The 26,758-nt window shown below is 48.5% G+C and overlaps 2 protein-coding genes and 1 pseudogene across 3 annotated transcripts in view; 2 read left to right on the top strand and 1 right to left on the bottom strand.

Annotated features, from left to right (window-relative positions):
• Nucleotides 1–3,464, bottom strand: part of Pex14 (peroxisomal biogenesis factor 14) — a 140,655-nt gene extending 137,191 nt beyond the window's left edge. Inside the window, exon 1 of one of the 2 annotated variants that reach the window (XM_085838591.1) lies at nucleotides 3,412–3,464. In XM_085838591.1, the coding sequence (XP_085694717.1) occupies nucleotides 3,412–3,434 (23 nt within the window). In that variant the 5' untranslated portion in view covers nucleotides 3,435–3,464. Of the gene's footprint in view, nucleotides 1–3,398 lie in introns of both variants that reach the window. The other variant, XM_021159786.3, reaches the window with a different exon arrangement.
• On the top strand, nucleotides 238–564 carry LOC147004052 (bolA-like protein 3 pseudogene; annotated as a pseudogene).
• A 4,564-nt stretch (nucleotides 3,465–8,028) lies between the features above and the next one.
• On the top strand, nucleotides 8,029–25,233 carry Dffa (DNA fragmentation factor subunit alpha). Its single transcript, XM_085838590.1, has 6 exons — nucleotides 8,029–8,246; nucleotides 9,979–10,140; nucleotides 11,933–12,075; nucleotides 21,965–22,154; nucleotides 22,329–22,480; nucleotides 23,697–25,233. Exons 1-6 carry the CDS (start codon nucleotides 8,111–8,113, stop codon nucleotides 23,907–23,909), a joined length of 996 nt encoding a protein of 331 aa, XP_085694716.1. The 5' UTR covers nucleotides 8,029–8,110; the 3' UTR covers nucleotides 23,910–25,233.
• The last annotated feature ends 1,525 nt before the right edge of the window (nucleotides 25,234–26,758 follow it).

Raw genomic sequence — 26,758 nt, 5'->3', positions numbered from 1 at the left:
ACCTACACACACATCACACACACATACACTCACACAATAAAATTTGAATTTGAAGAAAAAACATTGGGCCAGGCATGGTAGCACACGCCTTTAATCCCAGCACCTGGGAGGCAGAGGCAGGCGGATTTCTGAGTTCGAGGCCAGCCTGGTCTACAGAGTGAGTTCCAGGACAGCCAGGGCTACACAGAGAAACCCTGTCTTGGAAAAAAAAAAAAAGCAAAAGCTGCGTCGCCAGGCATGGTGGCATGGGGCCTGGCAGCCGCTGCGCCTCTGCTACTTGGGAGCTGTGGACTCTCTCTGTGGCACTGTGCACAGCGAATGTTTGCCTCCCAGACGGAGGGGGAGCTCAAAGTGACCCAGGTTCTCAAAGAAAAGTTTCCTCGAGCCACAGCTATTCAAGTCACAGACATCTCAGGAGGCTGCGGGGCGATGTATGAAGTTAAAATCGAATCAGAAAAATTTAAAGAGAAGGTCCAGCAGCACCAGATGGTCAATCAGGCACTAAAAGAAGAGATCAAGGGCACTCTCGGTCTTCGGACAGTCACCTCTGTCCCCAAGTGCTGACAGCTGACTGACTCCTCACGCTTAAAACCTGGAGTGCACTTCACTCACAGCAGCATTTTAGAAAATCCCTGCCCACCTACAAAAATATCTATTTTTTGTTCATAGACATTTCTATATTATAATTATGGGAGATATGTTGTCTATTTAGAGTTAATTGAAGTTCACAGGTGCCTCCTGCTGAAAGAAAGAAAGAAAGAAAGAAAGAAAGAAAGAAAGAAAGAAAGAAAGAAAGAAAGAAAACATTTTAAGCAGATGTATGGTGACTGAAGAGATGGATCAGGAGATAAGTCCTGCATAAACATGAGGACCCGACTTCAACCCCTAGAACCGACATAAAACTCGAGCAGAGACACATGCCTGTAATCCCAGCACTGGAGAGGCAAAGATAGGAGGCCTGCTGGGCCTCACTGGCCGGCCAGTCTAGCCAAATCCATGAAGTCCAGGTTCAGAGAGAGAGGCTGCCTCATACACAAGGAGCAGTTAAGAGCACCGGTTCCCCTTCCAAGGCCTCAGGCTTGCTTCCCAGCCTCTGCATGGGTTTCACCATGTCTGTAACTCTGATTCCACAGGGGTGTGTATGTGTGTGTGTGTGTGTATGTGTGTATTAAGAAGTCCTCTTCAGCAGAGCGTGGTGGTGCACACCTTTAACCCCAGCACTCGGGAGGCAGAGGCAGGCGGATTTCTGAGTTCGAGGCCAGCCTGGTCTACAGAGTGAGTTCCAGGACAGCCAGGGCTACACAGAGAAACCCTGTCTCGAAGAAAAAACAAAAAAAAACAAAACAAAACAAAAAAAAAACCCTAAAACAGTGGTGCGTGTCTGTAATCTCAGCATCCAGGAGGCTGGGGCACGGCTATACAGGGAGATATTATACATACACATATATAGGTAGGTAGATAGGTTTATTTATTTTTATTTATATGAGTACAGTGTCACTGTCTTCAGATACACATCAGAAGAGTTCATCGGATCCCATTACAGATGGTTGTGAGCCACCATGTGGTTGCTGGGAACTGAACTCAGGACCTCTGGGAGAGCAGCCAGTGCCAATACTCTTAACCGCTGAGCCATCTCTCCAGCCCCATTCATACATATTTTTAAGTGTGTATTTGCAGTTTATTGTTAGATAGTGACAGGACAGGACAACTTTTTCCTCAGGCTTCCAGCACATTCTGACGCAATGTCATCTCTGTCAGCTCTGGAAAGGAGGGCAAAGGAGAAACAGGCTCAAACCACACAAGGGTGGCCAAACCCTGAAAGACCTTGGACCTCCAGAAACTGTGGACACAGTTCAATCCCTACAGAGGTTTGAAAAAAATTCAGACCCTGAGGCTCCCTGCAGTTTAGCAAACGAGGTGGGATACCACAAGAAAGGAAGGTCCCTCTTTCAGACACTGCAGAGTCCAGAATCGGTCCTAATTGTTTCCCGTGCCTTACAGCACACACATTCCTCCTGAATCACTCACACCACTAACAGAGGCTGAACTAAGTGTCCAGCTCCTTTAAGTGTGATCCCCTAATCGACTTATCACAAGTAGAAAGGCAGTAAGACTCTAAGTAGTAGTCCTCTGCCTAGGAAGGAAGGGAAATATTGGTAAGTGGTTTAAAACTCTTAAAGGTACTTCAAGAAGTTGACAGATGAATAATGAGCTTCCCAGGCTAAAAATATTGTTCCTCCTAGGTCTATCCTAATCACATTGAAACATAAGATAGCCAACGAGCAGAGACACTTCAGCGTGAGCTGAAATCAAGGCCGGGCGGTGCACGTGATTTAGGGCAAAAACCTTGCTACCCACTTGTGCACTTTACTAAGAGAAGAGAGACTTAAGGTAATCAGCACTGCCCTGGGGCCAAAGAGAAGGCTGAGCAGGCAAAGGCGTTGCTGCTAAGCCTGAGGACCTGAGTTCCATCTGAGATCCACATGGCGGACGGAGGGGGGAACCGTTTCCGGCAAAGTTGTCCTCTGCCTCCCACCAGCACCATGCTGCGCACATGTACACAAAAATAAACAAAAAATCAAAAGTAAACATAACTTGTCCTCTGCATGCCAGCACACTGGTGGTAAAACCCGCTCCTCATCCCACTCCGCTTTTGGCTTAGAAACCCCTTCCGAGGCCATGTCAGCACGACTTCCAGGCAGCCCAAGCATCAACAGTGGCCCTCACTGTTCCATAAGCGAAGCGGGATTTGGTTAAATCTGCAGGTGAAGAACTCGGAGGGGAGTCCTTGGCTAAGACAACCAAACCCAGCCAAGCGAGGGTTGGATCCTCAGCTAAAGGCTCGGTGGCGTCTGTTATTTAAAGTACGTCCCCTTTCTACTAACGCACTGGGAGGGAAGGAGTCCTCAGAGCGGCGCCCCAAATTGAAAAGGAAAGAAAGCCCCAAGGTGAATGAAGCCCCAGATGCTGGCACTTTGGGGGCTGAGGCCGTGGGAGCGGGAGTCGCCAGGCCCCTCCCGACAGGGGACAGCCGGGTACCAACGAGCCTTCCCCACCTCTCTCTCCTCCAGCAGGGCCCTGCAGCTGTGTGCTGAGGACCTAACCGGTGCCCGCCACCCTTCCTGACCCAGCCCCGCGGGCTCCGAGGGGCCGCCGGGCGGGAAGTGGGGACCTGAGACCCGGTCGAGACCCCGACCCGGGACTGTGGTGAGAGCGGGGTCACCGGGGGAGGAGCCGGGCCGGGAGGACCGGAGAGGGGCGGGGCCCAGAGAAAACAACAAATCCGGGGTCCTCCGCCTCAAGGCGTCACGGTCGCCGCCCCATTGCCCGCTGCGCGCCCAGCGGCGCCCCAGCCGCGACCCCTGACAGTCGCGACCCGGCAGTCCCACTCCCCTCACCTGGTTCGGCTGCTCTGCCTGCTCCGACGACGCCATCTTTCTCAGGCCTGACTAGTCGACCGCCGCTGGCCCAAGTTTCTCCCAAGAGCGCTTGCACTAGTTCTCCCGACTAGACCAAAGTAGAAGGTCCCGAGCATGTCGATGGGGACAGGCTCCAGGCAGAAAGGGTTGAGTGAGCCTGATGTCCCGGTTATCTTGCAGTTTACAGAAAAATCCATAGTTCAAATTCTGTTTTTAAAAATAGAATATCTCTTGTTGTTGTTGTTTTACATTGTTAATGTATAAACGCTGTGGTTTAGGCACATCTACTCCTAATTTTCAACCCCTACTCTCCCCACATCACCCACCAGGTTCACCCTCTCTTTAAAATAAATTTACATGTTTGTATGTTTAGACTTGTTTGTTTGTTTTTGTTTTCTAGACAAGGCCTCACCTAATTCAAAGTAGCCTCAAAGTTTCTATGTAGCCCTCGATGAACTTCTGATCCTCCTGCCTCCACCTGGAGGTGCATCAGGCGTGCGCCACACACATTCGTATTCTTGAAGTAAATCTCTCCCTAGTCTCATAACACCGTGGGCAGATTTAGGGACTACTTATTTAATAAATACATGAAAATGTAAGTTAAAATTTAGCCATTCGACCGGGCACTGGTGACGCACGCCTTTAATCCCAGCACTTGGGAGGCAGAGGCAGGCGGATTTCTGAGTTCGAGGCCAGCCTGATCTACAAAGAGAGTTCCAGGACAGCCAAGGCTACAACAGAGAAATCCTGTCTCGGGAAAAAAAAAAAAAAGCCATTTCTGCTTGGCATGATCATGAAGTTCTCTCTGCCTTAGTAGCCATTCGGTACACTATTATTCGTTAAGTACCTACTGTTTCTCAGAAGCGTTCATAAACTCTAACACTCTGCAGCTCGCTCTCTTTTTTATTTTTATTTTTTGGTTTTTCGAAACTCTGTCGTAGCCTTGGCTGTCCTGGAACTCACTCTGTAGACCAGGCTGGCCTCGAACTCAGAAATTCGCCTGCCTCTGCCTCCCAAGTGCTGGGATTAAAGGCGATCGCCGCCATGCGATCTGCAGCTCTGTCTTAAGAAACCCATGTGTTGGGGCTGGAGAGATGGCTCAGTGGTTAAGAGCACTGACTGCTTTTCCAGAGGTCCTGAGTTCAAATCCCAGCAACCACATGGTGGCTCACAACCATCCGTAATGGGATCTGATGCCCTCTTCTGGAGTGTCTGAAGACAGCTACAGTGTACTTACATATAATAAATAAATAAATCTTTAAAATAAATAAATAAACAAATAAAAAAGAAACCCATGTGCACAACAGTGCTTTCTCAGGCTGCCTCTCCTCTGTATCAGAACTGGCTCTTAAGATGGGGATGTACCTTAGTTGGTAACACACGCTTTATAAAACCAGGGCTCCAGCACAATGACTACATGGTACGGTGGTGCACACCTGTGACCACAGCACATGGGCTATACACTGAGTTCTAGACTATGTGAGGTTCCGGTTGGCTGGTTGGTTGGTTTGTTTTTTAAATAAAAATTTTTTTAAAGGCAGAAGACTGGAACACCCAGACTTTGAGAACTGGGGACATTTGAGGAGAGAAGAGCAGGCTGTGAACCATCATTATGGTAGCTGAATTGTTAGATGTGTTGTTTTAGGTTTTTAAGACAGAATCTCACTGTGTAGTCCAAGCTGGCTCAAATTCAAGATCCCCTGCTTCTGCCTCCAGAGTTCTGGGATTATAAGTGTACCAGTATGCCCTGCTCTTTGACCTTAATATCACCACCAGACCACCACCAACATCACTATTTTGTATGTATATGATGCTGGGCCCTTGTGTGCTAAGCAAATGCTCTACCACCCCCAGTGCCAATTCTTTTCATGTTAAACACTAGTTTCTCTGGAGCAATAAAACAACAACAACAACAACAAACCAGACTTGATCACAGCCAGGAGGGATGAATATGTTGCCAGGCAGTAACGAATCAGCTCTGTGATTCATGGCTCCCTTTACTTTCTGACTTGCGATCTTATCATTCTTTCTTGCCACGAGACAAATTTTCTTAATTTCCATTTCTATTTATTTTCAATACTGTAACCAGGCACCGCTCCTTCCTATAAAACACTGTTGAGTGTTCCCACTGAGCAGAGCAGAAAAGGTTGATCTTATAGCCAGAAGTACAAAAAAAAAGAAAGAAAGAGGATTCTTTTTCATTTCAAAGTTACTTTCTTACAAACCAAAGACAAGGCGATATAACAAGAGAAAAATAACCGGTTGGTCAACATCATTTCCGGTTACCTTTTTGTGTAAGAATTAAGGCAGAGAGAATTTCATGATCATGCCAGGCAGAGTGAGCCTGTTTGAGAAATCTGCCAATTCCTCTAATCTTGATTCCTGGGAAGTCTAGATAGTGTTATTTTTATTTCAGTCATGTGAAATCTTCGCATGAATGCCTTTTGCCCACAGTCCTAGGAATCAAACTTAAAGTCTTGTTCAGGCTGGCTCGTGTTCGAGCATTTAGCTACCCCCAGACTGTATTTTTACTTTTAGCTCAATTTGTTGGTGTCTAAAACAACTCCCTGGTCGACAGCAATGCCCTCCTGTTATTGCTATTTAGCAACCTTTGTGCGTAGTTCAGGAGAGCTGGCTAGTAGACGGCTCATCAGTTAAGAGCACTCGCTGCTCTTGCAGAAAAGCCTGGGTCTGGTCCCCACCACCCACATAGTGGCTCACAACTTTCCAGGGCCAGGGCCAGGGCCAGGGCCAGGGCCAGGGCCAGGGCCAGGGCCAGGGCCAGGGCCAGGGCCAGGGCCAGGGCCAGGGCCAGGGCCAGGGCCAGGGCTTGTCTTCTTTTGATCTCAGCAGCAGGTACCAGGCAAATGTATATGTAGTACACAGAGATATATGCAAACAAAACATTCAAACAATAAATAAATAAATTTAATACAATTTAATACAAAAAATAAAATAAATATTTTAAAGTTTTTCTCTAATGGGACATTGCATTTTTGGCAAGATTTAAAATTAATGTTCTATGTTGAAAACTGACTTCCTTCAAAATATCCTGCAGTAGTGGCTCACGCCTTTAATCCCAGCACTTGGGAGGCAGGAAAATTTGTGAGTTCCAGGCCAGCCTGGCCTACAGAGTGAGTTCCAGGACAGAAAGGGCTAAACAGAGAAACCTTGTCTTGAAAAACAAAACAAAACAAAAAATAATTAATTAAAAAAATAATTAATTAATTTTGGTTTTTGAGACAGAATTTCTTTGTGTAACCTTGGCTTGTTCTCCTTGGCCTTGAACTCACAGAGATACAACTGCCTCTGCCTCTGCCTCCGAAGAGCTAGGATTAAAGGTGTTCACCAGCATGCTGGGTTACAAAAATAAAATTTTAAGAAACATAAGTAAACCAGCTCTTTTTAAAAACTTAATAATAATTTCATAGCAACCATTTGTGTGTGTGTGGGGGGGTATGTGCTCACATGAGCATACATGTGTGTGGGGGTATGTGCTCACATGAGCATACATGTGTGTGGGGGTATGTGCTCACATGAGCATACATGCGTGCATACAAATGTCAGGTGTGTGATCAGAGAACAACTTTTGGAAATCTGTTCTCCTACCATGCTGGGCTCGAACTCAGGGTGTAAGGATTGGCAGCAAGCACCTTTACCCATTAAGCTATCTTGTCAGCTATTTAACTTAAAGTAAAATGTTTACTTAATATTTCAACTTGCTTGTAAATCATATCCTTTAAACTTCAAAAGTCACAAAATCAGTCCTGAAGCACACTCACACACACACACACACAAAATTTTCTCTTTTATGTAGCTCTAGCTGTGTAGAAACTCACTATGTAGACCAGGCTGCCCTGGAACTCATAAAGATCCTTCTGCCTCTGCCTCCTGAGGATTAAAGGCCTGAGCCACAACACCCAGTTCAATGGCAACTCTTAAAACATGAATATGTGTCTGGAGAGATGGCCCAGCAGTTAAGAGCACTGACTGCTCTTCCAAAGGTCCTGAGTTCAAATCCCAGCAACCACATGGTGGCTCACAACCATCCGTAATGAGATCTGATGCCCTCTTCTGGTGTGTCTGAGGACAGCTACAGTGTACTTTGTTTTTGTTTTGTTTTGTTTTGAGGCAGGGTTTCTCTGTAGCCCTGGCTGTCCTGGAACTCACTTTGTAGACCAGGCTGGCCTCGAACTCAGAAATCCGCTTGCCTCTGCCTCCCGAGTGCTGGGATCAAAGGCGTGCGCCACCACGCCCGGCATTACAGTGTACTTATGTATAAATAAATCTTTAAAAAGGAAAAAAAAACCCATGAATATATGGCTGGCAATGTGGTGTAGAACTATGCTTACCATACATGAGACCCCGGGTTTTCCATCATAGAGTCTTTTAGAGAAGAAAAGGAGGGGAGGGTAACAGGGTAGGGGAAAGAAATCTCCAACCTGGACCACTTCCCTAAACTGAATCCCCCGCCCCTGGTTTTGAACCCAGAAACTACAACTCCCGTTGTGCCCTGGAACACCAGTGATTAGCCGCCACTAGAACTACATCTCCCGGCGTGCCTTGGTCTCGCGTAACTTGCTGAGGGAACTACATCTCCCATCAGGCAGCGGGAGGAGGGTTGTCAAAGCTTAGGGAAGCGGCTCTGGGCTACCTGGGATTTCCCAGAGTCTCCAGGTCCCCCTTTGAGAATGGAGCTGTCGCGGGGAGCCAGCGCCCCGGACCCGGACGATGTCCGGCCTCTCAAACCGTGTCTGCTACGCCGCAACCACAGCCGCGATCAGCACGGCGTGGCAGCCTCCAGTCTCGAGGAGCTGAGGAGCAAAGGTTGACTGCTGAGGGGACCGGGCGGGGTCGGGAAGGTGACCCCAGAGCTTAGGGACTGCAGGGACCCACATGTGATTGACAGATTCCTGGCGTTTTTTACTTACCTACACTGAGAGGAGCCGTGAGGGGGACGGGAAACTGCAGGTCCAGGCTCATTGACCTGATTTTGGACCAAACCGAGTCCAGCGTATTCTGCCCACTCTCTGGCTCACTGAGGCGGTACTGGGGCAACCGGACGGGGTGGGAATGGGAGTCCGCACTCAGTACCTATTCCATTAAAGGGAGCTGTCAGTGCCTGCCCTTAGAGTCCAAGTAAGGAACGTGAGCCATGTTCTGATCCTGACTCTACTTTGCATTTAACCATCTCCTGGACCCTTAGTTTCCTCAGCAGTGTAGTGGGTGTATTTTCAACTTTGCTTCAAAGGATTCTCGGGACTCTCAAGGGAGATGGTCTGTTCAATGGTTACTTACAAGCGTTATTAGCCCGTAGCAACAAATGAGGTACTCAAAGAAGTTCTGCAGGTCTTTCATGTCAGCTAGCTCCGGGCACGAATTCACCTGTGCCAGGGTGCGCATCGCTTCCGGAGAGCTAGCTACTGAGACCCAGGAGCAGGGTTTGATCTGGTGACGCCAAATCTGTCACACAAAGGCTTGCATTTCACCCCAGCACAAGGTTAGTTCAGCTTAGTGCCACTTCAGTTGCATTGGCTGGGTGTCCTTGGCCCCAGAGGCTTCTGTTCTCTGCAGCGGAGCCTATAGCAGACTGTTCTATTTTGGGTGATGACAGCCTTATGGAAAGCCTCTTGCCTGGCAATAATATAAATGAAAAGACACTGAGTCAAGCTTCTGCCGATACTGTAGTTTCCTTCAGTCTAGAAGAACTGCAAAAGAAGATAGCTACAGAGAGAATAAACCACCTACTTTTTGTTTTCTGACATTTGATGTGTAGAATTCAAGATTACCACCGAATAAATGAGCAAGAAACAGCATTACGCATCCACAGTAATCAGACCAGCCTCTGGTTGGATGCTTATTTATATAGACTCAAATGCCTCCTGTGTGAGGATGCTGGAAAGATGGCTTAGCTGCTGAGAGCGCTTGCTGCTCTTGCAAAGGATCCGGGCTCAGTTCTTAGTACCCACATGGTGGCTCATAACCTTCTATAACTCCTGATCCAGTGCATCCAACACCCGCTTCTGGGCTCTGTGGGTGGGCACAACACATGTATGTAATCTACACACATACCTTCAGAAAAAAAGAAACCACTCATGCATATAAAATCTAAACAAACAAAAAGTTTAGGGCTGGAGAGATGGCTCAGGGGTTAAGAGCACTGACTGCTCTTCCTAAGGTTCTGAGTTCAATTCCCAGCAACCACATGGTGACTCACAACCATCTGTAATGGGATCTGATGCCCTCTTCTGGTGTGTTTGAAGACTACTGATATACATAAAGAAATCTAAAAAAAAAAAAAAAAAATAGTCTTAACTGTGCTACTTACAGTAGGATTTTGAGTAAATCCCTTAATCTCTCAGAGCGTGGGTTCTTTGTCTATAAATTGGGAATAATAACAGTAACTCCTCAGTAGCATCAGGTTTTTACCGGAAACGCAGTAAGAATGGGACCAGGCATGTGATGAACGTCACATACGTGGGGCATACCAGAGAGTTCTAAGACAGATACCATTTCCTTACGGATGTTTGTCACCTGGCAACTATCTTCTTCTTCTCAGCCTGTGAACTCCTGGCCATTGATAAGTCCCTGACGCCGATCACCCTGGTCCTGGCTGAGGACGGGACCATAGTGGATGACGATGACTACTTCCTCTGCCTCCCTTCCAATACGAAGTTTGTGGCGTTGGCCTGCAATGAGAAGTGGACTTATAACGATTCAGGTAAGAAATGCTGGCTGCGTAGCCAAGAGCGTGCCAGCTCGCGGGCCTACGCAGGCCAGTGGCTGCTGTTTGTCTGGCCGTCTAAGCACTTACACAGCAAAGGTTACCTGAACATCTCTGCGTGCCAGGCACGGTGCTAAGGCCTGGGGAAGAAGAGGAACGAGACACCCCACCCAGACCCATGGCAACCGAGACCCAGCGTGTCAATGAAACTGGGGGCCGGGGGGTGAGTCCTGCCTCGGCCACTTCTAGCCAGGGGACTGGGAGGGCAAACTACACAGTCTTCTGGCTCCTTTTTTGTTTGTTTGTTTTGTTTTTCGAGATAGGGTTTCTCTGTATAGCCCTGACTGTTCTGGAACTCACTCTATAGACCAGGCTAGCCTCAAACTCAGAGATCCGCCTGCCTCTGCCTCCCAAGTGCTGGGATTAAAGGCGTGCGCCACCATGCCCGGCTGTCTTCTGGCTCCTTAATGAAATGATAATTACAGTGTCTGCCCCAACTGTGACAACCAAGAATGTCTCCGGACATTGTCCAAGGCCTTGTAGTAGTGACTGATCTTACCTGGCACACAGGAAGGTCTCGGCACAGGTTAATACCGTCACCAGCAGCACTGCAGATTCAGAGGTGATTAGCACTTGTCCTAGAGTTAGAGAAACATCTTTTCAAAGACCGCTGCTACTGAATCGAGGCAAGCAGCCTTCCAGCGAAGATTTGTCAACCACCTGCCCCATGACGGAAAGGATCCGTCTCCACCCCTCCCCCACCCAGGGAGGCGTGCTGGTGAGAGTGAACATTTTCAAATGCAAGCCCAGAACGCAGCCAAGCTTGGGGTAGACACCTGTGATCCCAGTGCTTAGGACATCCTAGGCTAGCCTCAGCTACATAGTGAATTCAAGTCTAGTGTGTGCTGTGTGCTGCCTGAAACCCTAACTCCTCCTCCTCATCCCTCTCTTTGACACCCCCACCCCCACCCCACCACCCCCGGGCACAGGCACAGAGATTATCAAAAGGCAGACGTGGCGGGACCCTCAGCCCATGAGTTACCATACCTTAGGGTTAACTGGCTGCTGTTTCCCTTTTTGCCTTTTGAGACAAGGTCTTACTCTGTAGATCAGGCTAGCCTCTGACTTGCCACAATCCTCCTGCCTCAGCCTTCTGAGGGCTGGGATGAAAAATGTTAGCCACCATACTTAGCGTAAACAATACAGTGCAATTTCTTTTTTTCTTTTTTTTTTAATTTTTAATATTTTTTATTACATATTTTCCTCAATTACATTTCCAATGCTATCCCAAAAGTCCCCCATAGCGCCCCCCACTTCCCTACCCACCCATTCCCATTCTTTTGGCCCTGGCATTCCCCTATATTGGGGCATATAAAGTTTGCAAGTCCAATGGGCCTCTCTTTCCATTGATGGCCGACTAGGCCATCTTTCGATACATATGCAGCTAGAGACAAGAGCTCCGGGGTACTGGTTAGTTCATCATGTTGTTCCAACTATAGGGTTGCAGATCCCTTTAGCTCCTTGGGTACTTTCTCTAGCTTCTCCATTGGGAGCCCTGTGTCAGTGCAGTTTCAAACAGAAAGAAATTGAAGGCAGAAGAGGGAATTGAAGTCCGAGGTGGGGGTTAGCGTCGCTGTAAATCCCTGAGAAAAGGTCTTCCCCTCCCCACACACTCTCCCCCACCTCTGTCACCATCCCAAGTGGTCCATCCGAAGGACGTGCACATTGTCCACAGCGCTGTGCTGGGGCCCTTGAGTGACTGAGCTGATCAGCATTCTCTCTGTATCAGATGGAGGGACAGCTTGGGTTTCCCAAGAGTCCTTTGAGGCAGATCAGCCGGACAGCGGGGCAGGGGTGAAGTGGAAGAATGTGGCCAGGCAGCTGAAAGAAGATCTGTCCAGCATCATCCTGCTGTCAGAAGAGGACCTCCAAGTAAGTCTCCTCCACAGCCCGCGACACTCACCAGCCTCTACCGGCCTCTACCGGCGGCCCCCATCACCCCTGCCTTAGGAATTCTGCTGTCTTATTGTCTGTTCATTTCTCTTTCTCTCTTTCTCTCTTTCTCTCTTTCTCTCTTTCTCTCTTTCTTTCTTTCTTTCTTTCTTTCTTTCTTTCTTTCTTTCTTTCTTTCTTTCTATTTTGGTTTTTCAAGACAGGGTTTTTCTGTGTAGCCCTTGCTGTCCTGGAACTCACTCTGTAGACCAGACTGGCCTCAAACTCAGAAATCTACCTGCCTCTGCCTCCCAAGTGCTGGGATTAAAGACATGGGCCACCACTGCCTGGAATATTACTTTCTTTTAATTGTCTATTTATTTGAGATTCCTATTAAAGATCCTGTAAGATGTTTGTTTATTTGTTTGTTTGTTTCAAGATAGGATCTCTCTATGTAGCCCTGCCTGTCCTGGAACTCACTCTGTAAACCGGGCTGGCCTTAAACTCACAAAGATCCACCTAGCCGGGCGGTGGTGGTGCACGCCTTTAATCCCAGCACTTGGAAGGCAGAGGCAGGCGGATTTCTGAGTTTGAGGCCAGCCTGGTCTACAAAGTGAGTGCCAGGACAGCCAGGGCTACACAGAGAAACCCTGTCTTGAAAAAAGCCAAAAAAAAAAACCAAAAAAAATCCACCTAATTCTGCCTTGTAAGTGCTGGAACCAAAGCTGTGCACCACTACACGGGGCTAAGATTTACTCGTGTGTGTGTGTGTGTGTGTGTGTGTGTGTGTGTGTGTGTGTCTGTGTGTGTCTGTGTGTGTGTGGGTGTCCACAGATCCCAGAAAGGGTGTTGGATCTTTGTGAGTTGGAATAAAAGGTGTCTGTGAGCTGCCCGACGTGGGTGCTGGGAACCAGCCTCCACTCGTCTGAAAAAGCAGCAAGCTTGGATCTTGGTGGCCAGCCAGCCTCCCCTAACTAGTGAATTACTTGTGAGTTACTAGTGAGTTACTAGCCTCTACCGGCGGCCCCCATCACCCCTGCCTTAGGAATTCTGCTGTCTTATTGTCTGTTCATTTCTCTTTCTCTCTTTCTCTCTTTCTCTCTTTCTCTCTTTCTCTCTTTCTCTCTTTCTTTCTTTCTTTCTTTCTTTCTTTCTTTCTTTCTTTCTTTCTTTCTTTCTTTCTTTCTTTCTTTCTATTTTGGTTTTTCAAGACAGGGTTTTTCTGTGTAGCCCTTGCTGTCCTGGAACTCACTCTGTAGACCAGACTGGCCTCAAACTCAGAAATCTACCTGCCTCTGCCTCCCAAGTGCTGGGATTAAAGACATGGGCCACCACTGCCTGGAATATTACTTTCTTTTAATTGTCTATTTATTTGAGATTCCTATTAAAGATCCTGTAAGATGTTTGTTTATTTGTTTGTTTGTTTCAAGATAGGATCTCTCTATGTAGCCCTGCCTGTCCTGGAACTCACTCTGTAAACCGGGCTGGCCTTAAACTCACAAAGATCCACCTAGCCGGGCGGTGGTGGTGCACGCCTTTAATCCCAGCACTTGGAAGGCAGAGGCAGGCGGATTTCTGAGTTTGAGGCCAGCCTGGTCTACAAAGTGAGTGCCAGGACAGCCAGGGCTACACAGAGAAACCCTGTCTTGAAAAAAGCCAAAAAAAAAAAACCAAAAAAAATCCACCTAATTCTGCCTTGTAAGTGCTGGAACCAAAGCTGTGCACCACTACACGGGGCTAAGATTTACTCGTGTGTGTGTGTGTGTGTGTGTGTGTGTGTGTCTGTGTGTGTGTGGGTGTCCACAGATCCCAGAAAGGGTGTTGGATCTTTGTGAGTTGGAATAAAAGGTGTCTGTGAGCTGCCCGACGTGGGTGCTGGGAACCAGCCTCCACTCGTCTGAAAAAGCAGCAAGCTTGGATCTTGGTGGCCAGCCAGCCTCCCCTAACTAGTGAATTACTTGTGAGTTACTAGTGAGTTACTAGCCTCTACCGGCGGCCCCCATCACCCCTGCCTTAGGAATTCTGCTGTCTTATTGTCTGTTCATTTCCCTTTCTTTCTTTCTTTCTTTCTTTCTTTCTTTCTTTCTTTCTTTCTTTCTTTCTTTCTTTCTTTCTTTCTTTTAGGTTTTTCAAGACAGGGTTTTTCTGTGTAGCCCTGGCTGACCTGAAACTCACTCTGTAGACCAGGAGGAATGATAGCTGGAGAGGTCCTCTGGCCTCCACGTCCGTGTGTGTGTGCGCACACAGAAACACACGCACAACACAAACTGGTCTTGCCACATGGTGCGGCATCAGTGAGTCTGTTTTTAATGTAGTATGCTGTGTGTGGGGGTGGATGGGAGTGACTTGTTTCTCACGAGCTTGAGTGGAAGGGGGAGGATGACTTAGGGACGGATGAGTTCTCTCCTTCCACCGCCTTGTGGCCTTGTGGGATCCAGGTGAGCGCAGGTCATCAGGCGTATAGTACACTGCAAGTTCTTCACCCTCTGCGCCCTCTCACCAGCCCAGCCTCAGTGAATCCTGAAAGCACTGTCGTGGGTGAAAGGAACCAGGCAACAGACCACGCAACTCTGATGCGCGCGCCACTCAGAAAAGTTTAGTGACTTTTTTTATTTTTTTTTATGTCAGTTTTTTTTTCACTGGGACAAGGTCTAGCTTTGTAACCCTGGCTGGCATAGCTCTTATTATGTAGCTCAGGTTGGCCTCAAACTTGTAATAATCTTGCTGCTTCCAGCTCCCAAGTGCTGGAAACAGGTGTTCGTCAGCACATCTGTCTGTGTGATTACATTTATACAAATGTGCTAGGGTTTGTAAGACAATGGAGAGAAAGAGCAGACTGAGACACAAGGATCATCAGTGTGTGGCCAGCCTGGGCTACCTAGTGAAGACCCTCACTCAGAAACAGTAAACAAAAGCATAGGCACGTGAGTGTGTGTGAGTGGGTGTGTGTGTGAGTGGGTGTATGTGAGTGTGTGAGTGTGAGTAAGTGAGTGTGTGTATGAGTGTGTATGAGTGTGGGTGGGTGTGAGTGAGTGTGTGTGTATGTATGAGTGTGTGGGTGGGTGGGTGTGGGTGTGAGTGTGTGGCCTGTGACACATTGCAGCTACTACTGAGCTGGGTTTCAGATAGCACTTTTTTTCCTGAGTGCTGGGATGGGGTACACACAGGGTACACCCTCAGTAGTGGGGGAATGGTGTAAGTGGGCTATAGCAGTAGACTATGCAAGAACTCCCCAAGTGGAGGAAGAGTAGGGGCACTGGGAAAGCATGAGCCCTCCTCCAGTTAGGATTCCCTCTGGAGACAGCGGATCTGTCAGTTTCCCTCCAAGATATTCTGCCTACAAACAAGAATGCCCGTTTTTCTCTTGCTCTTTTGTTTGTTTGTTTTGTTTTGTTTCTAGACAGTTTCTCTGTGTAGCCCTGTCTGTCCTGGAACTTGCTCTATAGACCAGACTGTCCTGAAACTCACAGAGATCCACCTATCTCGGGCCCCTGAGTGCTGGGATTAAAAGCATGCACCATCATGCTCAGTTTTTCTTATTTATCTTTAAATAATACATTTTTTAAAAATTAAGGGCTGGTGAGATGGCTCAGCGGTTAAGAGCACCGACTGCGCTTCTGAAGGTCCTGAGTTCAAATCCCAGCAACCACATGGTGGCTCCCAACCATCCATAATGAAATTCGATGCCCTCTTTTGGAGTGTCTGAAGACAGCTACAGTGTACTCACATATAATAAATAAATAAAGCTTTAAAAAAATATTTAAAAATTGTGGCCGAACTGTGGTGGCGCATGCCTTTAATCCCAGCACTTGGGAGGCAGGGGCAGGCTGATTTCTGAGTTCTAGGCCAGCCTGGTCTACAGAGCGAGTTCCAGGACAGCCAGGACTATACAGAGAAACCCTGTCTCGAAAAAAAAAAAAAAAATTGTGTGTGTGTGTGTGTGCGTGTGCACATGCACCGTGCTCACCTGTGGATGCACATGTGGAGGTCAGAGGTCAGTATTGGGCATCCTCAGCTACTTTGCAGAGGTTCTAATCTGTTGACTACATTCAGAGTATGATTGCTCAATTAAAGGGTACATGCATTTTAAACATTGGCAGGTTCCCAAGAGATAACAAACTCAGAGTCTGAATAAGACGGAGCCTGCCTGGGGAAGTCTGGGCTTGTGTTCAGGACAGAAGGAAGGCAAGGGCCTTTAATTTTCTTGTCTTTTCTGTGGGTATGAATGTGTGAATGTACATGTGTAAGTACGGGTGCCCACAGAGGCCAAAAGAGAATGTCAGGACCCCTGGAGCTGGAGCAACAGGAGATTGTAAGCTGTCTGGTGTAGGTGCTGGGAATCAAACTGAGTCATCTGCAGGAGCAGTGTACACTCTTAACCTCTGAGCCATCCATCCCTCCAGCCCTTCATTGCCTTAAGAGTGAAAAGAGCAGAAGGCACGGTAGTCACCTAGCACTTGGGAGGCTAAGGAGGGAGGCTTGCTAAGCAGCCAGCCTGGGCTACGTAGTGAGTTCCAGACCAACCAGAGCTACCCTGGGAGACTCTTGATTCCAAAACGTGGAGCCTGGGATGCGGCTGACCTAGTACAGAGCTTGCCTAACATGGATCCCTAGCAGGATAAATTGAGCGTGTGTGTAGAACTGTATTCTCAGTACTATGGAGCTAAAGGAAGGAAGGAAGGCTTGAAGTTCAAGTTCATCTTCAGCTACAAGTCAAGCTGAGTGTGCAAGAGTCTCAAAGAACCAGAAAGGGCTTACAAAGCTGGCTACGCTTCATAAGAAGGAAAGGAGAAAGGCGACCATCAAGAGAGCTCTGGGCCGGGCAGTGGTGGTGCACGCCCGTAATCCCAGCACTTGGGAGGCAGAGGCAGGTGGATTTCTGAGTTCAAGACCAGCCTGGTCTACAGACAGGACAGCCAGGACTGTGCAGAGAAATCCTGTCTCGAAAAACCAAAAGAGAGAGAGAGAGAGAGAGAGAGAGAGAGAGAGAGAGAGAGCGAGCTCTGGCCCGTGTGGGGGATGAAAATGTGCTTCTAGCGCACTAGAGATGCAAGCTCTTTATTTTTTATTTTCTAAAGATTTGTTGATTTTATGCGTACACTGCTGCTGTCTTCAGACACACCAGAAGAGGGCATCACATCCCATTATGGATGGTTGTGAGCCACCATGTGGTTGCTGGGATTTGAACTCAGGACCTTCAGAAGAACAGTTAGTGCTCTTAACCTCTAAGCCATCTCTCAGCCCCTAAAGCAAGGATCATTTTATTATCAGCTTGTTTTCAATACTGGAGATCAAACCCAGGGCCTTGTGAACCTCAGACATTCACTCCGACTCTGAGCCCCACCCTAGCTTTGTGAAATTCCTTTGTTCCTTTTTGTTTTTGTTTTTGTGGTTTTTTAAGAAAGGGTTTCTCTGTAGCCCTGGCTACCCTGGAACTCACTTTGTAGACCAGGCTGGACTCGCACTCAGAAATCCGCCTGCCTCTGCCTCCCGAGTTCTGGGATCAAAGGCGTGCGCCACCACTCCCGGCTCGTTTGTTTCTTAAACTGCCTCTGAGTTCAGACGGCTCCTGGGAGTGTCAACACTACACTCTTTTCCTTGTGAAGCAAATTTGTTGTTGTTGATTTGAGCCAGTCTCAGGGATTGCAGACTGGCCCTAAACTCGCCCTAAACTATGTACCCATAGCATCGCTGGGCTTCCAGTACTCCCATACTGTCTTCCAGTTTATGCTGGCTTATCTAAGTTCCTGATGTAGGCGTCACACTTGCCAATATGCTACCAACAGAGCTACGTCCTCAGGCCTGGGTTGTTGTGTATTCTGGAGACAAGGTCTCTATACCCAAGCTAACCACAAAGTCTTAGCAAGTAATTCTCCTGTCCCAGCCTCCTAAAGGGTGGACTTGTAGACATACACAACCATGTCTAGTTTTTTGGTTTTTTGTTCTTTGTATAGTTTTGGGGTTTTGGTTGGGGGGGGGTGTTTTGTTTTGTTTTTGAAGCAAAGTTGTTTATTAAGAAAGGGTTTTTTTTGTTTTTGTTTTTTGTTTGTTTTTTCCAGACAGGGTTTCTCTGTGTAGCCCTGGCTGTCCTGGAACTCACTCTGTAGACCAGGCTGGCCTCAAACTCAGAAATCCGCCTGCCTCTGCCTCCTGAGTGCTGGGATTAAAGGCAGGTGCCACCACGCCCTGCTTTTTTTTTTTTTTTTTTTAAAGAAAGGGTTTTAATATCCATTTAAGCATTGGCATCAATGGAGCTGCTTTGACAAGGACAGTACAAGCCAGGCATGGTGGCTCATGATGTCTAGGTCCAGCACTTCCAGGGCAGGTATCTGTGATCTCAAGGCCAGCCCGGTACACACAGCTCCAAACCAGCTATGGTTTCATAGCAAGACTTTGTCTCAAGAAACAAAACAAACACACACATACACACACACACACACACACAAAACACACCAAAAGCCCAAAGAACCCCATGCATCCAAGACGTAGTTGTAGACTTCTAAGAGAATCCTGCCTAAACCTAACTCTTTTTAAAGGATTTCACTTTCTGTATATGAGTGTTTGCCTGCATACACACATGTGTACGTGTCTTTGCCTGTTAGAGTCCCTGAATCGGGGTTACAGATGTTGTGAGTCACCGTGTTGGGGTTACAGATGTTGTACGTCACCGCGTGAGTACTAAGAATTGAACTGGGTCTTCTCCAAGAGCAACGAGTGCTCTTAGCCACTGAGCCATTTCTCCAGCCATTTAATCAAGTGATGTTAGACGTGTGTGTGTGTGTGTGTGTGTGTGTGTGTGTGTGTGTGTGTGTGTGTGTGTGTGTGTATTAAAAAAAAACACTGAGCCTACTAAAAATTATCCTCCTGGTAAATTTAGAATAAACAGCTAACACACTTCATCCTTTGCGGATTGAGCATGGCACATCAATGCTCAGCATAGGTTATATGTTAAAATGTAGTCTCGGGCTGGAGAGACGGCTCAGCTTGTAGCACAGGCTGGATGACCTGAGTTCAAATCTCCAGGCCGTCTTCTCAGCTCCACACACGTGACGGAAATAGATAAATATTTTTAAGAAACAGGGCCAGCAGCATGGCTTAGTGGGTAAAGGTTTGCCATCAAGCCCAGGGAAGTCACTTCCATCCCCGGAACCCACGTGGTAGAGACTCCATTCTCAGAGTCGCCTGCCTTCTGCTCCCACACCCTGGCTCTTACATACACACCCTGGTGTCTTTATGCCCACACTCACATACACCACAAACACAGTAATAACAATACTCATGTTTTAATTTTTTTTAAATCTATTTATTATTATACATAAGTACACTGTAGTTGACTTCAGATGTGCCAGAAGAAGGTGCCAGATCTCAATACAGGTGGTTGTGATCCACCATGTGGTTGCTGGGATTTGAACTCAGGACCTTCGGAAGAGCAGTCAGTGCTCTTACCCACTGAGCTATCTCTCCAGCCCTTTAAATTTTTTATATTGACTCTTTGTGGTGTGTGTGTGTGTGGGTGTGTGTGTGTGTGTTGTGGGGGTGGTCTGTGAGTCCAGGTGCTGGTAGAGACCAGAGGTGTGGATCCCCTGAAGCTAGAGGTACCAGAAGTTGTGAGCGCCCCGCATAAATGCTGGGAACTTGTGGGTTAAAAATGGGGTTCCATGGCTGGGCAGTGGTGGCGCATGCCTGTAATCCCAGCACTTGGGAGGCAGAGGCAGAGGCAGGCAGATTTCTGAGTTCGAGGCCAGCCTGGTCTACAGAGTGAGTTCCTGGACAGCCAGGGCTACACAGAGAAACCCTGTCTTGAAAAACCAAAAAATTAAAAAAAAGAGATGCCACAGGAACCCACTGGGGGGGGGGGGCGGGGAGGCGCAGTCTGAGGTCCCAGCAGAACTGCTGGAGTCAGGCTCAGAGGTCCCTAGGCCACACAGAGGCCAGGGACAGCAGGTTCTCACACTCAGGCAGATGCCTAGGAAGCACTGAGCACAGAGTGCAGGCCCTCGGGTGGACTCTAGCCAGGGGCTGAAGGGAAAAGGGCAGGGAAAGAGCCCCAGCTGGGCCCCTGGGGAGGAGAGTCCTCCTCTTGCTCAGTGGGTGGCAGTGTCTGGAATGCAGGGAGGCCTAAGAGGGGGTTAGGGAAGACCCGCCCCATTGCTCCAGCGCATCAGATCCCAATGAGAGGAGGCAGTCCATGGCTTTATGGAGCTTATGGTAGAAAGGCAGAGAGAGGGAGAATTGTAGAGAAGTAGAGGCCGGCCATGGCCACGGAGAGAGGGGGGAAGGGAAGGTAGAGAGGGAGAGCAAGACAAGTGAGAGAGGCAAGAGAGTAAAAGAGTAAGGGGGACGAGGGGGCAAGCAGCCCCTTTTGTAATGGGCCAGGCCTACCTGGCTATTGACAGGTAACTGGGGTGGAGTCAAGACAGCCTATGTGACTGACAGCCACAGAATTATGGAGCTGGGGCCCTATGTCAGAAGCCTATGTCTGGGAACATGGCAAATGGGCCTTCTGTCCCTTGCAGATTAATCTGCTGGGTCTCTGGGGTTTGAACCTAGCTCAACCAGAAAACAGGCCGCCTTTAGTGGTCCCACAGGAACTGAACTCAGGTCCTCTGCAAGAGCGGTATGTATTCTTTTTTGTTTTTGTTTTTGCGAGACAGAGTTTCTCTGTGTAGCCCTGGCTGTCCTGGAACTCACTCTGTAGACCAGGCTGGACTTGAACTCAGAAATCCGCCTGCCTCTGCCTCCCAAGTGCTGGGATTAAAGGCATATGCCACCACGCCCAGCTAGTATATACTTTTAACTGCTGAGCCATCCCTCTAGCCCATGTGTGGTATCACCTTCTGCTTCTCTGCCAGCGAGAGAAGGCAGAGCACAGGAGTAGAGAATCCACAGCCCGTGTTTCCCATCAGGAGATCAGACACCGCTACATACGTGCCGGGCCAACCGGAAGGGGAAAGCGAGGTCTGGGATGAGTGCAGCTGTTTCAGTGTTCTTTCTGGGTACCCAGGTGCCCGTTGTACACCTGATGAGGAAGTCAGGAGTGTGTGTGTGTGTGGTGTGTGTGTGTGTGTGTGTGTGTGTGGTGGGGGTGTCCGTGGTCCACACTTCCCCTTGGGATGTCTGCATAACAGGCAGGAGGGGGAACGTGGAGCCTGAGATGAGTAGGGTCCAGTCTGGCTGGGTACAAGTGCTGAGTACTGAAGGGAGTGTAGAAGAGAAAAGCCTGCTTCAGGAGCCTTCGGCACAGTTCTTTTAAGTGAAGACCTTTCCCCTGGAGCACTTTAATGAGGCAGCTCTGAGATGACCCTTGCCTGTTCGTATTGCTTTGGGGGGAGACCATGTAAATGCACATACCTTATTTGGGGTGAATCAGGGATTAGATACCCTTGGGGATAGAGCATGAGAGTATCCAGGAGAGGAAGGCCATTGGCTGAAGACTAAGGCTATGTAGATACCTCATTATCATGGAGAAGAACTCCAGTGCCCATGGTCCTCTCAGTTGGATGTCATGGTTCCATGTTCCAAAGCAGATGCAGAAAGTGGCTCCATCCCTGCCGTTCTCACATCTCTGAGATTCCAGGGTTTGAGCTCACCCCGCCTCCCCAGTTGTTACGCCTGTCCAGTGTCACAGCCCACCTGTCCTGCACCCACGTAGCTGAATTTCTAAGGAGGCTTAACTTTGTTCTTAACGAGACACCAGTGCGTGATGTCCCCAGTTTTCACCCTAGAATTTTGGAAACATCAAACGTTTTTCTCTTAAAGTAACTTAAGGAAAAGATGAACTGATTCTGAAATGGGTGTGCTGGAGAGCTAGAGAGTGCTTCTCAGAGCCTTTCTCTGGTGCTAGAGGCTGTCTTGCAGTTTCTCTGAGTCTTTCTCTCTCTGGTGCCAGGTGCTCATCGACATCCCATGTGCAGAGCTGGCTCAGGAACTCTGCCAAAGCTGTGCCACTGTCCAGGGGCTGCAGAGCACACTCCAGCAGGTGCTTGACCAGAGAGAGGAAGCCCGCCAGTCCAAGCAGCTTCTGGAACTTTACCTCCAGGCCTTGGAGAAAGAGGGCAACATCTTGTCCAACCAGAAAGGTAAGACTCCCACTGCAGCTACCAGGGAGCAGCCCTGAGGTGGGGCCTTGTCTGTGGAGCAGGCCGGTACCCTGATGACAGTCCCTAGGAAGGATGCTTCTCTCTTACTCACTGAGGTTGCCTGCTCGGCTGGGCACTGCGCCTTCATAGCCTGCTGTCTCATTTACATTGCAGAGTCCAAAGCTGCCCTCAGTGAAGAGCTGGATGCAGTTGACACAGGCGTCGGCAGAGAGATGGCTTCGGAAGTGCTGCTCAGAAGCCAGATCCTTACCACACTGAAGGAGAAGCCTGTCCCAGAGCTGAGTTTATCTAGTCAGGATTTGGAGGTGGGCAAGAACTAGGGACCCAGACTGCAGAGAATGCCTTCCATGGAAGTATGTTTGGAGGTGCAGAGGCATGTATGTGGCTTTCTTTTACCTCTACAGGCCGGCTCAGCTGCCAGTTTGCCTTTTCACATAGCCAGAGCATGTGCAAACATCTTACTTAATATAGATCTAACTGGCTTTTCTGAGGGGGTAGGTAGTCCTGGCTGTCCTGGAACTTTCTCTGTAGACCAGGCTGTCCTTGAACTCTCAGAGATCTATCTGCCTCTGCCTCCTAAGTGCTGGGACTAAAGGCATGCACCACCAACGATAAGCTCGAAGTGACTTTTAAAAGGAAAGGGATGTAGTCCCTCGGGTCACCAAACATTAGTCTCTTGTCCAAATTGATAACGACCCAGCCAGAGAACTGCGGGCTGAAGTTTCTGTGGTGGCTTCAAGGGAAAAGAGTCAAAAATCCCCAAGTGCTCTGAGGCCAGGACAGTCGCACACAAGGGCGAACTCACGGCTGGGGGTGAAGATCGGTGCTTGGCCCACATTCACACGGCCCTGGATTTGGTCCCCAGCACCATGGGAAATAAAAAAGGCAGGCTTATGGGGCCCACCCTGTGCTGGCTAACTCAAGAGCAGAGAGCTAGCACTCAACAGGGGAGTCCATCAGGGTGGTGTGCTTGCCCCGTGCACCTAGTACCTCCTGATGCTAGGTAGAAGGGAAGGAAATCATATTAACTTGAGCTTAGTTCAATTTCCTGTTGTGCTTAGAAGATTTTAAAACGATGTGTAAACATATACCAAAAAGGGCACATCACAGCCGGGCGTGGTGGTGCACGCCTGTAATCCCAGCACTCGGGAGGCAGAGGCAGGCGGATTTCTGAGTTTGAGGCCAGCCTGGTCTACAGAGTGAGTTCCAGGACAGCCAAGGCTATGCAGAAAACCCGTGTGTCGAAAAAAAACAAAAGAAAAACAAAAAAAGAAAGAAGGGGGTGGGGGAAGGGAAAGGAGAGAAGGAAAGGAAAGGAAAGGAAAGGAAAGGAAAGGAAAGGAAAGGAAAGGAAAGGAAAGGAAAGGAAAGGAAAGGAAAGGAAAAAGAAGGGAAGACAGGCACGTCATAGTGCGTTCCAGGCCAGCCTGTGTCTAAAGAGAAGAAAGTGCGAGCAGCCCAGCAAGGTGCAGAGGCGCGGTCTCTCTCAGTCTCTCTCAGTGGTTCTCATTCTTGCTGCAGTCTGTCTCCAAGGAGGATCCCAAAGCCCTGGCTGTCGCCCTGAGCTGGGACATAAGGAAGGCAGAGACAGTCCAGCAGGCCTGCACCACGGAGCTCGCCCTGCGGCTGCAGCAAGTGCAGAGCTTGCATTCACTCAGGAATCTATCAGCAAGGAGAAGCCCACTGCCTGGGGAACCGCAGCGCCCCAAACGAGCCAAACGAGACTCCTCGTAGCCAAACCGGAGAAGATGGGCTTTGCTGTCAGTAACTTTCCGCAGTCTTGTTACCCCCCCCACACACACACACACACCCCACCTCCTGCCCCGATGTGTGCTCTTCTAGCTCCAGGAAAGCGGTTCAGGGCTGTGCATACGCCCCTCTACCTCCTTTACTGTACTGGGATTTCCGTTTTGTTTTCTTATCTGTGGGAGTGTTTTGTCTGCATGTATATCTGTGTACCTCATGTCCATTAAGGCCAGAAGACAGTGTCAGGTCCCCTGGAACTGGAGTTACAGACAGCTCTCAGCAGCCATGTGGGTGCTGGGAATTGACTCTGGCTGTTCTGGAAGCCTGGCCAGTGCTCCTAACCACTGAGCCATCTCTCCAGCTCCCGGCATGTGCTTAGCCTGTGTTAGGCCTTGGGTTCCAAGTGAAAGTTCTGGTCAAGGGCAATGAAATCCTTTCATAGAGTTTGGACTTGATGTCCTCACTCTCCAACTTGAACAATAGAGTTTTAGACACACAAGGGTAGAGAAAAGGTACCCAGCAGCAGCAATTGTGGCCATGAACTTCTCAAGCTAATAAATGCAGTTGCTGTTTGCTTAAAGGCACACACTGCATTTGGGGACCCCAGGGACACAGAGTCTAACCCACCGCGTCTAATATCTGACTCAGTGGTGTGAAGCTGTTACCACTGTGAAACTCCGTTCCATTTTCTAATATGTTTTGCCAGCAGGGGTTAGAAAGAGTCATTAAGTGAGCCCATGCCATGCCACTCAGGTTGCTGCCTGCAGACCAGGGCACTTCTAGTTTTTCTCCACTGTTTCTGCTCAGAGTTCTGCAACTTCTGCAATCTCTAGTGCTGTCTGCTTTCAGGGAAAGGACGCCTAGTTACGGGTCATGTGACTTACACATGTTGGGAGAAGACTGTGCTATCAAGAGTTTCCAGCCCACTTCTCATGTCTGTGTGTCTGTGTCTGTGTGTGTTCTGGGCACTGAGGATTGAGCTAGGGCTTCATTCATAGATGCTGTACACGTGCTCCCTAATGAACCACACCCCAGCCTCACATTGAGTGTTGGGGTGGAGGTGGGGTGCACAGAGCAGATAAACACGATTGACCTGCCTCCTCCTACAGCGGGAGGCAGGTCTGTCGGCAGCTTTTACATCCTGTAGTGCCTGTCAGCACCAGTCCCAAATATTGGTATCAACAGCTCCTCCCACATCTTCATGGTACCTCAATCCTTAAATAAAAGCCATCGCTGATGTTAACGCCAGTAGTTCCCTCCCCCATCCTCGCAGTGCCTCGAAATCCTTAAATAAAAGCCATGGTTGATCATCCAGCTGCCTCTGTTTGTCAGAAACACTAATCCCTTCCAAGTGTGACAGTACACAAGTCAAAGGGAAATCAAATAGCGTGTATGTTACACCGTATGTGACCAAACACATCAAAGTGACCGGTCAGGTGCTGTGTTAGCATCAGATCGCCTTGAATCTGACACAGACAGGCTAGCGAGAGTTGTCAAACAGCACAGCAGCATTGTCCTGGCAAAGAGATTTCCCCAAGCAATGACATTCTGAAGAGACTGCCACCTGTCTTTGGGTTACATCTTAAATGTGTGTGTTCCTAGACATCCATGAGATAGTAAAGCTAAAAATAAGTTTTAAAATAAGCCTGGCACTTGGGAGGCAAGGGCAGGAGGATCTCTGTGAGTCTGAGGCCACACTTGTTTACATAGTCAGCCAAGGTTAGAGAGGGGCACCCTGGCTTAAATAAGAAAAAAGGAAAAAAAAAAGATATTTTAAATAAAATTAGGTTTCAAACTAAAATAATTTTGAATAGGTGTTTGCTTTGGGGATTATATTTATTCTCTTTGCAGTGAACACAGATACGTGTTGCACAGCACTAATGTGGAGGGTAGAGGGCAATTTGTAGGAATTGGTTTTCTTCCCTTCCGAGTGTGGGCTCTAAGGATGGACTTGGTTTTTGAGGTTTGGAGGTAAGCACTTTGTCTGCTGAGTCATCTTGTTGCACATCAGACAGATTCCCATCCGCATGGATGAGCCAGGAACTATGTTACCTGCCTGCTGGAGAGGCTGAGGCAGGAGGATCATCTGTGGCCAGCCTGGGCAAAATCATCTCAAAAAGGAAAGCCGTGCCTCCCAAGTGCCAGCAAGTTACTTTTAGCTTTAATGTATCCTGGGTTTTTGGTTTGGTTTGGTTTGGTTTTTTTGAGACAGGGTTTCTCTGTATATTCCTGGCTGTCCAGGAACTCACTCTGTAGACCAAGCTGGCCGCAAACTCAAATCCACCTGCCTCTGCCTCCCAGGTGCTGGGATTAAAGGCGTGCGCCACCACTGCCCGGCTATGGGTGACATCTTCAAACCACCACAGTGATACAAAACACTGCTTCAAAAATGGCACAAGTTGGGGCTGGTGAGATGGCTCAGTGGGTAAGAGCACCCGACTGCTCTTCCCAAGGTCCAGAGTTCAAATCCCAGCAACCACATGGTGGCTCACAACCATCTATAACGAGATCTGGCGCCCTCTTCTGGAGTGTCTGAGGACAGCTACAGTGTACTTACATATAATAAATAAATAAATCTTTAAAAAAAAAAAAACAAAAATGGCACAAGTTATAAATAACGGGTTACTCACCTGGCCCTTGCTTCTTCCTTCCCCATCGAGAAAGAACATGTTTCCTTCTATTAGATAACTAGGTTTCCTTCCTGGTTTGTTCACATGGAACACATCCTTCTATGAAGCTGCCAGTGAAAATGTGGAATGTGCCTTCAGCAAGCACTGTTACAGCACACTGAGTGTGTCTGTTACGTTTCCTGGTCCAAGGCTCCAACGTGTGGCACC

This window comes from Mus caroli, unplaced genomic scaffold (assembly GCF_978045245.1).
Source record: "Mus caroli unplaced genomic scaffold, Mus_caroli_1 scaffold_6, whole genome shotgun sequence".
Lineage (NCBI taxonomy): Eukaryota > Metazoa > Chordata > Mammalia > Rodentia > Muridae > Mus > Mus caroli.
Note: the sequence above shows the minus strand (reverse complement) of the source record. Positions and strands in the feature narration are given on the sequence as shown.